Source organism: Nyctereutes procyonoides, unplaced genomic scaffold (genome assembly GCF_905146905.1).
Source record: "Nyctereutes procyonoides isolate TBG_1078 unplaced genomic scaffold, NYPRO_anot_genome, whole genome shotgun sequence".
Lineage (NCBI taxonomy): Eukaryota > Metazoa > Chordata > Mammalia > Carnivora > Canidae > Nyctereutes > Nyctereutes procyonoides.
Window position 1 is genome coordinate 25,316,750 of NW_026575120.1, and position 14,068 is coordinate 25,330,817.

The 14,068-nt window shown below is 36.8% G+C and overlaps 1 protein-coding gene across 12 annotated transcripts in view; it reads left to right on the forward strand.

Annotated features, from left to right (window-relative positions):
• KMT2C (lysine methyltransferase 2C) overlaps nt 1-14,068 on the forward strand; it is a 282,347-nt gene that overhangs the window by 220,813 nt on the left and 47,466 nt on the right. For 10 of the 12 annotated variants that reach the window (XM_055335130.1, XM_055335137.1, XM_055335136.1 and 7 more), the window contains exons 27-33: nt 649-829; nt 4,497-4,601; nt 5,934-6,071; nt 6,251-6,283; nt 6,389-6,520; nt 11,881-12,013; nt 12,263-12,477. In XM_055335130.1, coding sequence (XP_055191105.1) covers nt 649-829; nt 4,497-4,601; nt 5,934-6,071; nt 6,251-6,283; nt 6,389-6,520; nt 11,881-12,013; nt 12,263-12,477 — 937 coding nt within the window. The remainder of the gene's footprint in view (nt 1-648; nt 830-4,496; nt 4,602-5,933; nt 6,072-6,250; nt 6,284-6,388; nt 6,521-11,880; nt 12,014-12,262; nt 12,478-14,068) is intronic. The other 2 variants (XM_055335140.1, XM_055335142.1) reach the window with 1 other exon arrangement.

Here is a 14,068-nt window from a genome sequence, read left to right on the forward strand (position 1 = left end):
TGAGTATATGAGTAAGTGAATTAAAAGCCCAAAGCCTTTAATAGTAGTAAATTTTGTGCACATAGTATGGTTCAAATGACTATAAAAACCCACTTTCAGATTTATAGCCTGTAAAAAAAAAAAAAAGATTTATAGCATGTTAAGTCTTTAATGTGGTTATGTGAATCAATATGAGGTTACTAAATCTACCTGAAGTATGTAAATATTAAAGCTGTAGATCAAACCCTTGTGCTATTCTCTGCAAGTAATCTATAAATATTAATATTCATGGAGCTTTAATTTTTCTTATACAAATTAAGGTGCCAAGAGTATTATAAATTTATCAATTTTAAATTTAATTATAGCCTAATTGCCTGGAATTACTGGATTATTGCAGTTTCTAGAAACACATTTGACATAATTGTGTGGCTTTATTTATTTGTCTCTAGTAAAACTACAAGAAAATCTTTTAAAATAAGGGGATATCTGTATAAAACAAATGACAGGTTATTTCCATATTATACACATATTTCTATATTCAATTTCTGTATTCTTGAATACCAAGTTTTTGTGTTATTTCTGCCATCTTGTCAAAAATGGCAGAATTACCTGTTAACGTTTTAGAATTTTATAACTAAATCAATCATTTTCATATGTGCTTATCTTTAGGAAGCTTTCTTTGGAAAAGATCTTCTAGATACAAGTAGACAAAACAAGCTAAGTTTAGATAATCTATCAGAAGATACAGCTCACCTTTCATATAAAACAAACATGAACACAAATTACTTGGATCCTTCCTTAGATCCACTACTTAGTTCATCCTCAACTCCAGCAAAACCTGGACCTCACGGTATGTGGAATAATTTACAGATGCGTTTTTTATCATAATGACATTTGTATTCCTTGTAATTAAGCCTTTGAAATGCTTTAGTTTGGTCTCCTATGCATTTTAAAAGTTGACCTCATTAAAGTATAATATGCATTCAGTAAATGCAGCTACTTGAAGTGGACAGATAGATAAGATTTGGCAAAAAAAAGATTATACCTATGTAACTATCACCAAAATCAAGAGTTGCAAAGGAGAACGTTCAGTGTTAGGATGTGCAAAGGATAATGTAAGAGGGTATAATTTCACCATAGTTGGTAAATAATAAGTGTAATAATCTTCGATTTAAGTGAGATTTTTGTTAATTACATAACCTAAAGAAATTCAAAAGAAAGGGAAAAAATGCTGTGGCTGAGGACTGGCTGACAGACTATGTTAACATAATGAAATAGGTTATGTTAGATCAGTTTCTTACTACTGATAGTTTGGGCTAGGTAGATCTTTGTTGGAAAGAGGCCCTGTGGTGCAGCATATCTGTCCTTATTTTGTGATGATCATAACTGTCTCCAGATACTGGACTCCCCTGCAAAACTGCCCCTGGTTGGGAACCACTGCCCTAGATATAGTGAGTAAGGGGACGATTTAGAGGCAGGCAAAAGCATGAGAACTTATATTTATAAAGTAATATTAATGTCAACAAAGCTCTCAAGTTTAACTAGTTCAGTATGTATGAGTTGTGATCACAGAGTTTCTTCCCCACTTCTAGGTTTTAATCTCACTATAAGTTAATGTTATCTGACAAGCTTCCTTTTTGCCATTGATGACATTTTTTTTTACTCTGTTAATTTTATAAACTCAGTTTGGAAAAATAATCTTAAAGGGACCATTTACTGAGAGATAACTTTTGATATATTACAGCTCCATTAACTTGGCATTACCCTGGATTGATACATAGGCTTTTATTTTAACTTCTTGAAATAATTGGTAGTTTTACTCCCTCTTTTACACATAGGAGATGTCCAGTCTTTCTTATTGTTAGCAATGGGGGAGTTAAAGCACTGATCTAAAGGCCATGTTTTTTTGTTTATCTGAACAGATCATTTTACTTTTACTTGCATTCTGTTGTTTTAAGTGCTTATCTGCTCTTGTCCATGTCAATATATTGTTAATATATAGTGAAAGACTTGTGGATCCTTCCAAGAGTATCTTACTGTGAAGGATATCTTACTGGGAAAATTTTGACTAGCTATTTAAAAAGTTAACTGGAACTTACTTGCACTTAAGTTTTTATGAGGAAGAGAACTGAAGTTGGACAGAAGGCATATTGGCAGGAAAAAACATCAATAAGTTCACAAAATACTGAGAATGGTTCAGTGATAAGCTAGAATGTGGAGGACTAGAATAGCACCTGTCCCCAAACCCAGACTAAATGGGACAATGCCTGCCGCTGAAGGACCCTGGCCTGCCTTTCTTTTCTCTTTTCTCTCTTCTCTTCTCTTCTCTTCTCTTCTCTTCTCTTCTCTTCTCTTCTCTTCTCTTCTCTTCTCTTCTCTTCTCTTCTCTTCTCTTCTCTTCTCTTCCCTCCCTCCCTCCCTCCCTTCCTTCCTTCCTTCCTTCAAGATTTTATTTATTTATTCATGAGAGACAGAGAGTGAGAGAGGCAGAGACACAGGCAGAGAGAGAAGCAGACTCCATGCAGGGAGCCCGATGTGGGACTCGATCCCAGGACTCCAGGATCATGCCCTGAGCCAAAGGCAGACGCTCAACCACTGAGCCACCCAGGCATCCCAGACCCTGGCCTTTCTAATGGAGACTTAGAAGTAGGAGCTTGTTGTATGTCATTCAGTACAGTCCATGACATCAGTTCTAATGATTTGTTGGTAAGAAGATAGAAAAATACCTTTCTTTAAGTAGGGGTGAACTTTTAAAACATGGTTTTTGAAAAAAATGTTGTTAATTTATGTAGTAGAGTTCTGTTCTTTAATACACACATACACGCGATCCCTGAAAGAATTCAGAATATTTTTCCTTCAGGTGTCAAGAGAATACACTATTGAAGTAATTTTATTTCTCAAAAAACTTTACAAATATTTAGGCATTTAATTTACTTTTGTGTTTGGTTTGAAAAATTATTAACTTATGTATGAATTCTGTTTGAGAAGTATGTGTTTAGTGGGACAAGACTGTGTCTTACAGGGAATTTTGATCTAGGATCTTAGAAGTATTTTGTGTCCCTTCCCCCCCTTTCAAAGTAAAAACACAGTTGACATGGGTAAAAAGTGCAGATGTTCTTAACCTAAATGACTAATATAATATATTAAAGCTAGTCTATTGTCTTATTGTAAGTCCAGAAACCAACTTTGAGTCCTCCTTAATTCTTTATTATCTTACACTGCACACCGGATACATCCACAAATTTGTCTCTGCCTTCAAAATGTATCCTAAAGTCAACCATGTCTTATCTCCACTCTCCCTCCTGCTCTCGAGTGCCTGCTGTCCCCACTTCTCACTTAGACTACAGCAGCTGCCTCTGGACCAGTCCAGCCCTCCCCCCCCCCACCGTCCGCCCCCCCCCCCCCGCCCCCATGCTGCCAACACTTCCCACACCCACCTCCCCCAGTCTTTTCTACACATGGGAGCCACTGCTTTCCCTTTAAAATATCACTCAAATCCCCTTCTAGCCATCAACCTTCTAACAAGTTCCCATTCTGCTATTTCAGAGTGAAGCTCAGTCTTCACCATGACTTATAAAATCATACGTAATCTCACTTAGTTACCTTTTATTTCCTACCACTCCTTCCCTTCATTAATATAGTCAACCACACTTGCCATACTTGGCAAAAAACCTTTTCCATCTGCTTTTCTCTTTGCGTGGAGTGTTCTCTCCATCTTTATGCATATTACTCCCTTACTTCATTTACATTTGTCCTTGGTCACATCCTTCAAAAGATCTTCCCTGACCACTTTATCTAATACTTTATCATCTCCACATCTTATTCTTAATCCTTTGTCCTTACTGTTATCTTTATAGGCTTATACTGCTGTCATTTATTTGCTAACTCCCTCTGAAACAGTAAGCAAAGTAGGCATGCACTTTGTTTTGTTTATTCTGAATTCCTAGTGGGCTGGAACAATGCCTGTTAACATAATCCATAGACATAATTTTGTGGGTACCGAAATATTTTTTTAATAAATAATTGAATAATTGATATTAAGATGAAAGTTGGAAGTAGGCATCTAACTAGATAGTACCTACTATATACTTTACAAGGAATTTCTAAATAATGCCTTTGACTTTGATATTTATCTTCTGTGTTTTATTTTCTAGATGTCACTTTTAGAGATGCCACTTTCTTAATGCATTTTTTTTGTTTCTTATAGCATTCTATTTCACTTTTATTGCCTTTATTTCTCTTATTGATCTCTATTTTAAATTTTATTTTATTAATCAACAGTCACAAAGCAAAAAATAGTCTTAATTTTTAATGTTTAGTTTTTCAAAACATCGGTATATGTTTTCTTTGAAAAATTCCTTATTTGAGAAGTAATAATCTTAATTTAGGATTCTAGCACTTAACTCAGCACCTGCTGTAGTCTGGATGTTTAGTGAATGGTTGAATGAGTGGGCGTGTTTTAGAACTTAATGTCTAGGACAATATTGAGACTTTAAAAATATACTTGCTATGCTTAGGTACGACTGATGATCCCTTAGCTGATATTTCTGAAGTCTTAAACACAGATGATGACATTCTTGGAATAATTTCAGATGACCTTGCAAAATCAGTTGATCATTCAGGTATATATGTCTATATTTGTCTGGTGTCTGTTTTTATGATGCGATGAGAGGTATATGTGTGTGTGGAACAAGTTTAGTCTTTGAAACTGAAAGAAAGTTTGTTTTGGCTTTGTCAAAGAACTCATCATTTTATTTGATCTACCTCAGCTTTTCTGCTTTAGGAGAGGAAATAGCAAGTTAATTTCTGTTGTCTTTCTAATTGCATCAAACTTAAGGCAAGGCTTGTCACCCTGACAGTCTTGCTGTGTCTTGTTTCTTCTTTTGTTTGCATTGCCCCTCACTTCCTGCTCCTGTGGTAATCATCCATTTTATTTGGTTTGGGTCTTGTAGGTCTTGATTTATGCACTTTCCAGGTTGAGAGCTCACCTTTTCCATTTGGTAAGAAACTGAGCAATGGATGATGGCTGACTAGAAGTAGTCTTTTTTATAGTGATTTCAGCTGAAACATCCTGTAGGTGCATGCATATTGTTAGAGTGCTAATTTGTCACTAATCCATACTTGCTTTTCCCTTTGTGCGTGCAGCTAAAGCATGGTACAACTGTGCTGTGCTTTGGATGACTTTATTAGTAGTTCTCTCTCTTTTTTTTAATGAATGGTTTTATTCTTCTTAATATGTAATTTATAATATTACCCAAATGTTATAGAGTTAGTTCCTAATATAAGATCGTGTAAGGGCAGACTCTTTTACTTTTTAATAGTAATATTGAGAGAGCATGATAAAGTAGATAATAGATCACTTTTAAATGTGATTTTTGCCTAAAAACCAATTTGTATGAAATCATGTTATATTATAAACATAATCTATATCTTGTTTTGTTACTACAGAATATTTCCAAAATATGATCTGTAGTTGAAATTATTCACAGGATAATGTTTACTAAATATTGAGAATTTTAGAGCGTTTCATTAATTTATGTGGAAGTCTATCCCTCTTGTGTCACATACTACAGAAATAGCTGACCTATACATTTGAAACCACTATTTTCCATTATATATTGAATACTGTGTATTGAATCTTGTAGATCATCATATTAATGATGTAGTGCTTATTTGTGGGGGTTTAGAAGCAGGTATGTTCTTCTATTCCTTAGGAAATGTATTTACTCGTATTAAAATATAATTTTAAGTGGCACCTAAGTTTACAAATATATTGTCCCTGATTTTTACTCATTGACTATTCAAATTGATATAAGAACCATGATTAATTTAGAATTACATACTTTTCATTGCCCTATTTTAATCATGTTGTATATTAATGCAGGTAAATAGTGTGATACATTTTACGTAAATATTCAGAATTCACTTTTAGTCTCTTTACTTTGCTCCTATAGCTGGAATAGATATTGGTCCTGTCACCGATGATCCATCGTCTTTGCCTCAGTCAAGTGTCAATCCGAGTTCACGACCATTAAGTGAAGAGCAGCTAGATGGAATCCTCAGTCCCGAGCTAGACAAAATGGTCACAGATGGTAAAATATTTGCCCTACATCTAGGCTTTCTAAAAGACATGAGTAAATATGATTTTCAAAGATTTCTGCATGCTTCTTTATAATTTAACTTCTCTTCTGATCATTTCTGTGTCAAATGCTATTTTGTGTCAGTACGTTGAAATGGTAGTTAATACTTGTGTTTCTTTATTTTATCCTAGGAGCAATTCTTGGAAAGTTATATAAAATTCCAGGTATTTGTGTTCTATATTTCGAGTTTATGAAAATGGCATTCCATAATCTTTGGCTCTCTTAGTATTTTGTTTTATTCTTACTATCACTGTACTTTTGCCCCACAGAGCTTGGAGGGAAGGATGTTGAAGACTTGTTCACAGCTGTGCTCAGTCCTACAGCCACACAGCCGCCCCCACCCCAAACGCCACAGCTACTGCCCATGCACAGTCAGGGTATGTCACCTCTAGAAAAGTTTCGTAAGTATGCTTGTGCAGTGTATGTGCCTTCGCTAAAGCAAGTCAGCCTTGTCCCTTAGAAACAATGTGTACAAACTGATGGGAGAAAACCCTCTTTTGTGGCAATAGAAGAATCCTAATTTGATTTATCTCAGCCACTGACCTACCTCCCTGAAATTCTCCAGTCGTCTGTGATCCACTTTGTGGCCAGAGTTCTTTTGCCTCACTTCCCTGGCAGTGGAGAGAACAGTGCCTGCCCACTACCCTTCACCAGTCTGGCTCCCTTTTCACTCAGCCGTTCCTGCACTCGTGTTTGGAGAATACCGCCCCCACCTAAGTGCCCAGTCTCAGCTTCACTGTCATTTCCTGAATGATTAGTAGATCACCACCTGTATACCCAGCCCCGTCTTTCCATTGTGGTGGGTGGCACAAATATAGATGTCTGGGTAGTTACAGTTTCCTCTTTAGATTGTAAGCTCCTGGATGGCTAGGTTCATATCCATCCCCATCACTGTATCCTCTGCCACGGAGTGTGTGCTCAGCACATCCTTCCAGAGTAAATCCCTGATCTTTCTCCACCATGAACTTCAAATCTCTAATTTTGTAGAAATCTGTCTACTTTGATCAGTTTTCCCCTACCTGCTGGTAACTAGTTGCCAGATAAAATAATTTTAAGGCTTTAATTTCTCCATGTTTCTGGAGAGCTGAAATTGATAACCTAGATTTAAAATGTGTGGAGATAGGTGAGGAGACAGCACCACAGGTGTGGGAATCTCCCATGGGAGGGCTGGGGGAGTGGAGTCCTGTGGGGTGGTGTAGATCTTTGGTGATTTGAGCATATATCCTGTCGTCACTGCTTCATGATGATATACTGAATTAAGCAATTTAATGATACTTTTATAAACCCTTACACTGTTTTTGTAGAAGTGCTGAAATGTGTAAATAATGTTATCTTTACTAATTTTGTGTATAGATGAAATATGTCATAATATACATAATTAAAATAGTTACTGCCAGTTTAGCCTCTAAACATAAATTTGCCTTAATTTTTGTTAGACTAAGCATGTGATTTACATTTGGATGAAATAGACTCATCATAAGTGCTTATCTTAATTGTTCTCATATGCTCTCTTAATGATTAAGAATGCAACACTTAAGTATTTTTCCTCTTAATATATTAAAAAAAACCCTATCTCCATGTTTTCTGAAATAGAAAATACGTATTTTAGAAATCATATCAGTTTAAGATGGATTGTTTTTGAGAGAGAGCACATGAGGGAGGAGCAGACAATCTTAAGCAGCCTCCACACCCAGTGTAGAACGTGGGGCTCAGTCTCACAATCCTGAGATCATGATCTGAGCTGAAGTCAAGAACTGGATGCTTAACCGACTGAGCCACTCAGGCACCCAAAGATGCATTTTTTTTGTTTGTTTTTAAGATGCATTTTTTTAAAAAAGATTTATTTATTTATTTTAGAGAGCGAATAAGATGGGGAGGGGAAAGAAAGAAAGGCAGATTCCACACCCAGTGCAGAGCCTGATGCAGGGCTCCATCTCTTGACCCTGAGATCAGGACCCTAGTCAAAATCTATAGTCAGAGGCTCAACTGACTGCACCCACCAGGCACCCCAAGATGTATTTTTTAATAAATGAGCTTACTGTCATTATTTAAATCCTTTCACAGTATAGACTCAGTTTTGAAAGGTTTTAAAGGGATTTTTTTTTTTTAAAGGGGATGCTTTTGTTAGGTGTAATACGAAGATGAGTGAGACTGCTTACCCAGAGGAGGTTGTGATCCTAGGATTGCAGACTTCCAGGCATACAGCTAGTTATGTATCATAGTAGACCATGATTCAGTAGATCCTTAAAAGTCATTAAGATTTCAGGTCCTAATAATTCTCACTTAAGGACAAAGCATGATGACGTCACACATGCAGTGACACATAGATCTTCAGTTATGGCAACTTAAACATTTTCCAGAGCAAAGGAGGAAACTAAGTGGGTAGGTTTCAGGAGCAAAAGTAGAAAATGCCCATTGGGTCTAGTTTGTATGTAGATGGTTGTGAAAATAGGCAGTGGCTGTTGGCCTTTTCTTCTGCAGGTTGCTTAGAGCCATCCAAGATCTCACACCAGTGGAATAACCTGATGGGTTACAAATTTTGGCAAGGTAGCTCTGCTCTCAGTGTTGGAAATGAATTTGAGACAACAGGGGTTGTACTAATGATGGTCCTGTGGTTGGGACTAAGTGAAATTGGGTTCCCTGTAAATAGATCTGCAATACTAGGTGGAAGAAGCAATGGCTATGAGAGACAGCAATGTCAAAAGAGGTAGAACTCTGCTACTGAATGCATGTAAGGTACAAGGAAAAGTGGGAAACAAACTGAATTAGAGTCAGGCTTGTCTACAGGTAATCAGGCTAAAAACCAGAATCACAGAAGTCTGTGCATGTGTGTGTTAGAGGGTAGTGGAGGTATAACATTTAGTTTTAGACCATTGTTAGTTAGAAATGGGACCTGCGGGCAACCTGCGTGGCTCAGTAGTTTAGCGCCACCTTCAGCCCACGGCCTGATCCTGGACACCTGGGATCGAGTCCCACGTCGGGCTCCCTGCACGGAGCCTGCTTCTCCCTCTGCCTGTGTCTGTCTGTCTCTTTCTCATGAACAAATAAAATCTTAAAAAAAAAAAAAATGGGACATGCACATTGTTCTGACTTAGAGCTATAAGTCTGCCTGTGAGACTTTAGGAATATATATAGGTGAAACTTTAGGAATTGCATGTGGAGTGACACTAGTTGGAGTTATGGGAAGGGTGAGATTTCTTAAGAGAGCACAGTAATGTAGAGTATAGAATCTTGAAGAACTCTTTAATAAATGTGATGAGTTATGTGCTTCACACATCCGGTTTATATTAGGTATCCAATTATATGTTCCTTTTTCCTTTTTAAGGGTTTGGTGAAAGTGAAAAAAAAAAGTGATGGAGACTGAGTAAGACGCATAGGATCTTAGAGATGAGGATTGTTAGAGATAGGTTACAAGGTCAGGTAGGACATGTAGGACGCATGTGTGAAAGATGTTTTACTGGGCAGTAAGATTATTGGTAGTCTTTAATAGAGTAACTTCAGTAGGAGTGGTCAAGGATGGATGCCAGAATGGAACATCAGCACAGTAATACAGAGTGTCAGAAAGTGGGGATGGGACATTCTAAGATTGAGATACAGTAACTTAAAGTCACTTTAGCAGAAGGTTTAAGTGGAGTAACTTTTCTGTTACTACCATGATCATGCCTTGAAAAAGATGACTTTTATAAACTGGTATCATCAGGTTGAGGTGGAATGGTAGACGAGAAAGAGACACCCCTTCTTAATTAAAATAGTATTAAGAGAAAAGTCCTTTACATTTACTTCTGTGCCCTTCCACAAATTATTTAATCCCTGAATCTTTTTTTTTTTTCTTAAAGATTTTTTATTTATTCATGAGAGACACACACACAGAGAGAGAGAGAGAGAGGCAGAGACACAGGCAGAGAGAGGGAGAAGCAGTCTCCATGCAGGGAGCCTGACGTGGGACTCCATCCTGGGTCTCCAGGATCACGCCCTGGACTGAAGGCAGCGCTAAACCGCTGAGCCTCCAGGGCTGCCCTCCTCTGAGTCTTTGATTCAAAGGAGCTACATATAATAAACCATTTCCCAGATTGTTGCAAGGATCAAAGTGTTAATATACATAAAGCTTCCTGAACAGTGGTTGGCATAAAGTGAAGTGCTTAATAAGCTATTATTATGAAAGGTTTTGATATGGTCATGTTTGGTTAAGATAGTGCTGATATGGATCACATTGTCATTACCTATTGGTAATGACAGCTTTTGTTTATCTTAATTACATGAAATATATTTGACATTTTTCAGTCAAATCTCATATTCCTTAATGGGCTCTACTTTTCATTGAAATTGAAAATCGAGGTAACATTCTACTTGGAATAAAAGCAGAAATGTTGCTACTTAATCTCATCCTTGAAGTGAACATAGATGTCCTGAGATACTTGTCACGGTTCGTTCTGATCCAGTGGGCCCAGCTCTTCTATGTAGTAGAAAAAGCCCTAATTTGAAATCAGATAGCTCTTAGGAAGTCCTTGAGTTAAAATCCTGCAAACCCTCAGGGTCAATATCCTCACACAGGAGCTGAAGCTATGTATACTCAGAACTTTTCCAGTCAAAGGATCTGGCTTAGGTGATAGGACATCATGCAGTGTAAAACATATAGGGGAGACACTGCTACTGCTCTCAGTTATTATTCTTTTTCCTAATGGCATGGCAAAGGCATTGTTAGGAGATCTCTGTCATTATACCAATATGGCCTGTATCAGCCAACCTGATAACTGTATTTCCATTTGTGTAATTGTTGTTGTTCTGGGTGTTGCAACAGATGCCATGTATTTATTACATCACGTTATGTCTCTAAGTTGGCGGAGGTTTTTGAAGATACAGAAAATTGTGCAGATAAGGGGGAGTTGGCTATTCCTTAGTAGTTCAGACCAGTAGGGGATCATAATAACCAAGGTTGGACTTAGGTGCTTGAGGAGAGTTAGGGGAAAACCAAGGTGATCTTATTATAGTTTGCCACATTGCTGTTTAGGAAGAAGACGATCAGGTATTTGAAAGCTTGTGAATAAGCTGGAATGAGAGTTAAAATGTGTTTGGGGGCTGAAATGGCAAGCACAGTAATGAAAATGAAGCCCAAAACAAAATGTATGTAGTTTTAACAATAACCGTCTATTTGATAATGATAGATGAAATATTGCTTGTTCCTAACAATTTTAGAACACATACCACAATTTTAGAACACAAAAGAATCATGGGTATTAACAGCAACAAGAGTAAAATATAATGAACCATCTGTTTGTAAATTTTGAATGAAGAAGAGAAAGAATATTTGATAAAATGTACCAGCATTTGCTGTGAGAGTCATTCTTTTGGTGGAGCTAATGTACTCGGTAGCTCACTGCATGGCAGGCACTGTGCTGAGAACTGCACGTACATTGTATCAATAACATTATGGAGTATCTTCATGTATTATGAATAGAAATAGTTTGTTCATTATGTATAGAAATAGTTTGACTCTCCTAACAGGTAGCAAAAATGAAGCTTCAAGTTCAGGGCTGTCAAACTCTAAAATGTGTGCTATCTGCAATATACTATGATGAAGTAGAGAGAAGTACAGAGATCATATTGCAAAATATTATAACCAGAAGTTACACTTCATACATTAGTTTAATACTGAAATAAAAATCTTACTTTCAAATAGTGCTAGAAATTATTTTAAAATATTATAAACAAGCTTTTTTTATTTATGGATAATATGCAAACTGAATTGTATTCTTCTTTAAAGATGTTTTTTCCCGGATGCCACTCATGAATGGCCTTATCGGACCCAGTCCTCATCTCCCACATAATTCTTTGCCTCCTGGAAGTGGATTGGGGACTTTCTCTGCCATAGCACAATCTCCTTACACTGATGCCAGGTATTAAAAGCCTTCGTTTTCCATGGAAACTTAAGTTACGCTGATTTTTCTTATATAAATATTAATTCATCTGTTTCAAGTTGCTGTGCACTATATAACTGTATATTACATATATTGGGATCTTTGCTAAAAATTACCTAAATTTTAGCTGTTTTGTAATAAGAAGAGGTCTTAATGAAATTGTACTCAACCATAGTATTCAGAAAGTAATTTTATGCTTATGATGTAAAGTTGTTTATTTTTTCCCAGGGATAAAAATCCAGCATTTAATCCAATGGCTAGTGATGCTAATAGTGCTTGGACATCCTCAGCTCCCGCTGTGGAAGGAGAGAATGATACAATGTCAAATGCCCAGAGAAGTGCACTGAAGTGGGAGAAGGAGGAGGCTCTGGGTGAAATGGCGACGGTAGCACCGGTTCTCTACACAAACATTAACTTCCCCAACCTCAAGGAAGAATTCCCTGGTAATTCACAGATATAGTGTTGCTGTGTTACCAACTTCCCTGCATGTATAATGCCTGTTTGTTATTTGTTTTTGTTAACTGCAGTAGAAAGTCCATGTATCACTTGGACTTTGGTCACTTTGGATTCTGTAGAATACTGGAAACATTTTGGATTTTCTTAGTCTTAGACCCTGTATCCATTTGCATATTTCCTAAAAATTCATTTTGGTTAATGAAATAATCTATTTTCCAACTCTTAGCAGTCTTCCTACATGTGGAACTCAGTGTTGTTACATGTGGAACTCTACAAAAAAAAAAAAAGATTTCTAGGACAGAAACTAAACACAGTCCAAAGTATTGTTAGGCTAAATCTGACTTCATTCTAGGCATTGTTTCCAAGTAAGCTAACTCAGTAGCGTTTCCCCTTCTCCTCAACTGTCTAGCCTATTTGAAAAAGTCAGCTGGTATAATGGTACCATTTTTGAAAATTCCATTTAAAAAAAAAAAGATTTTATTTATTCATGAGAGACACAGTGAAGCAGAGACCTAGGCAGAGGGAGAAGCAGGCTCCTGAAGGGGAGCCCGATGTGTGGGACTTGATCCCAGGACCCCGGGATCACGCCCTGAGCCGAATGCAGACACTCAACCACTGAGCCACCCAGACGTCCCCATTTTTGAAAATTCTGATTAAGCAGAGGATGAACTATTTGGTTTAATGGAAGGTCATTTATAGAATATTTGCAAGCAGACATTGGTTAATTATAGCGAATGCATTTGCAAGACAGACCAGGATGGGAGATGTAATTCATACTCAGTCTTAGAGTAGTTTCACTGCTGTCAGCATGTAGCTTTTAAATTACTAGGGGGTTACCCCAAAATGGAAATTCTTACAAATGACACCTGTCTTTTCAGGTGCCTTTTTATGGAAGTCTATTCGTTATGTATAGAAATAAATGCTACCTTATCCAACAGTAAGAATCAATGGTTAGGTACAGGGTTGTCTGTTAGAGGAATATACATACTCTTCAAATAACTTTTATCACACTTTTATTTGCTGTTCACAGATGAGCATATCTGGTTCTATTAAGTCACTGTGTCAATGTAAATTTAGAGCTATGATTTTTTTTAAGTAATTTTCTTTAATTTTATTATATGATCTAGAACCTCATGAAATACCATGTTTAGGCTGTTGGTATGTCACCTGATTTCCATTTTCATTGGCTTTTTTTTTTATAATGACCTAAGTCATTTCTACATTTATCATTGTTGATTTTACCCATATTTCATTTTGTTTGCTGTCCTGACACTGCATTTCAAAAAAATGGCTTGAAATTGTTAGTTTTCCATATCTTTGTTGTGCACAAATGCTGGTGAGATGCTTCTTTATAGTTATGATTACTTCCTTTTGGTCAGATTGATAGACTTCTCTTGAATAGAGATGTTTTATAGAACTTTTAGCTTTGATTCTGGTAACATTTCACATGGTTGAGGGAAGTGAAGTTTGGGTTCACTTTATATTGGCTACTTAGCCCCTTTGATTTAAGTTTCCCCACTCTACAAGTGAGATTGTTAATGAGGCAACACTTCATTCAGCAAGTATTTGGCTTACTGT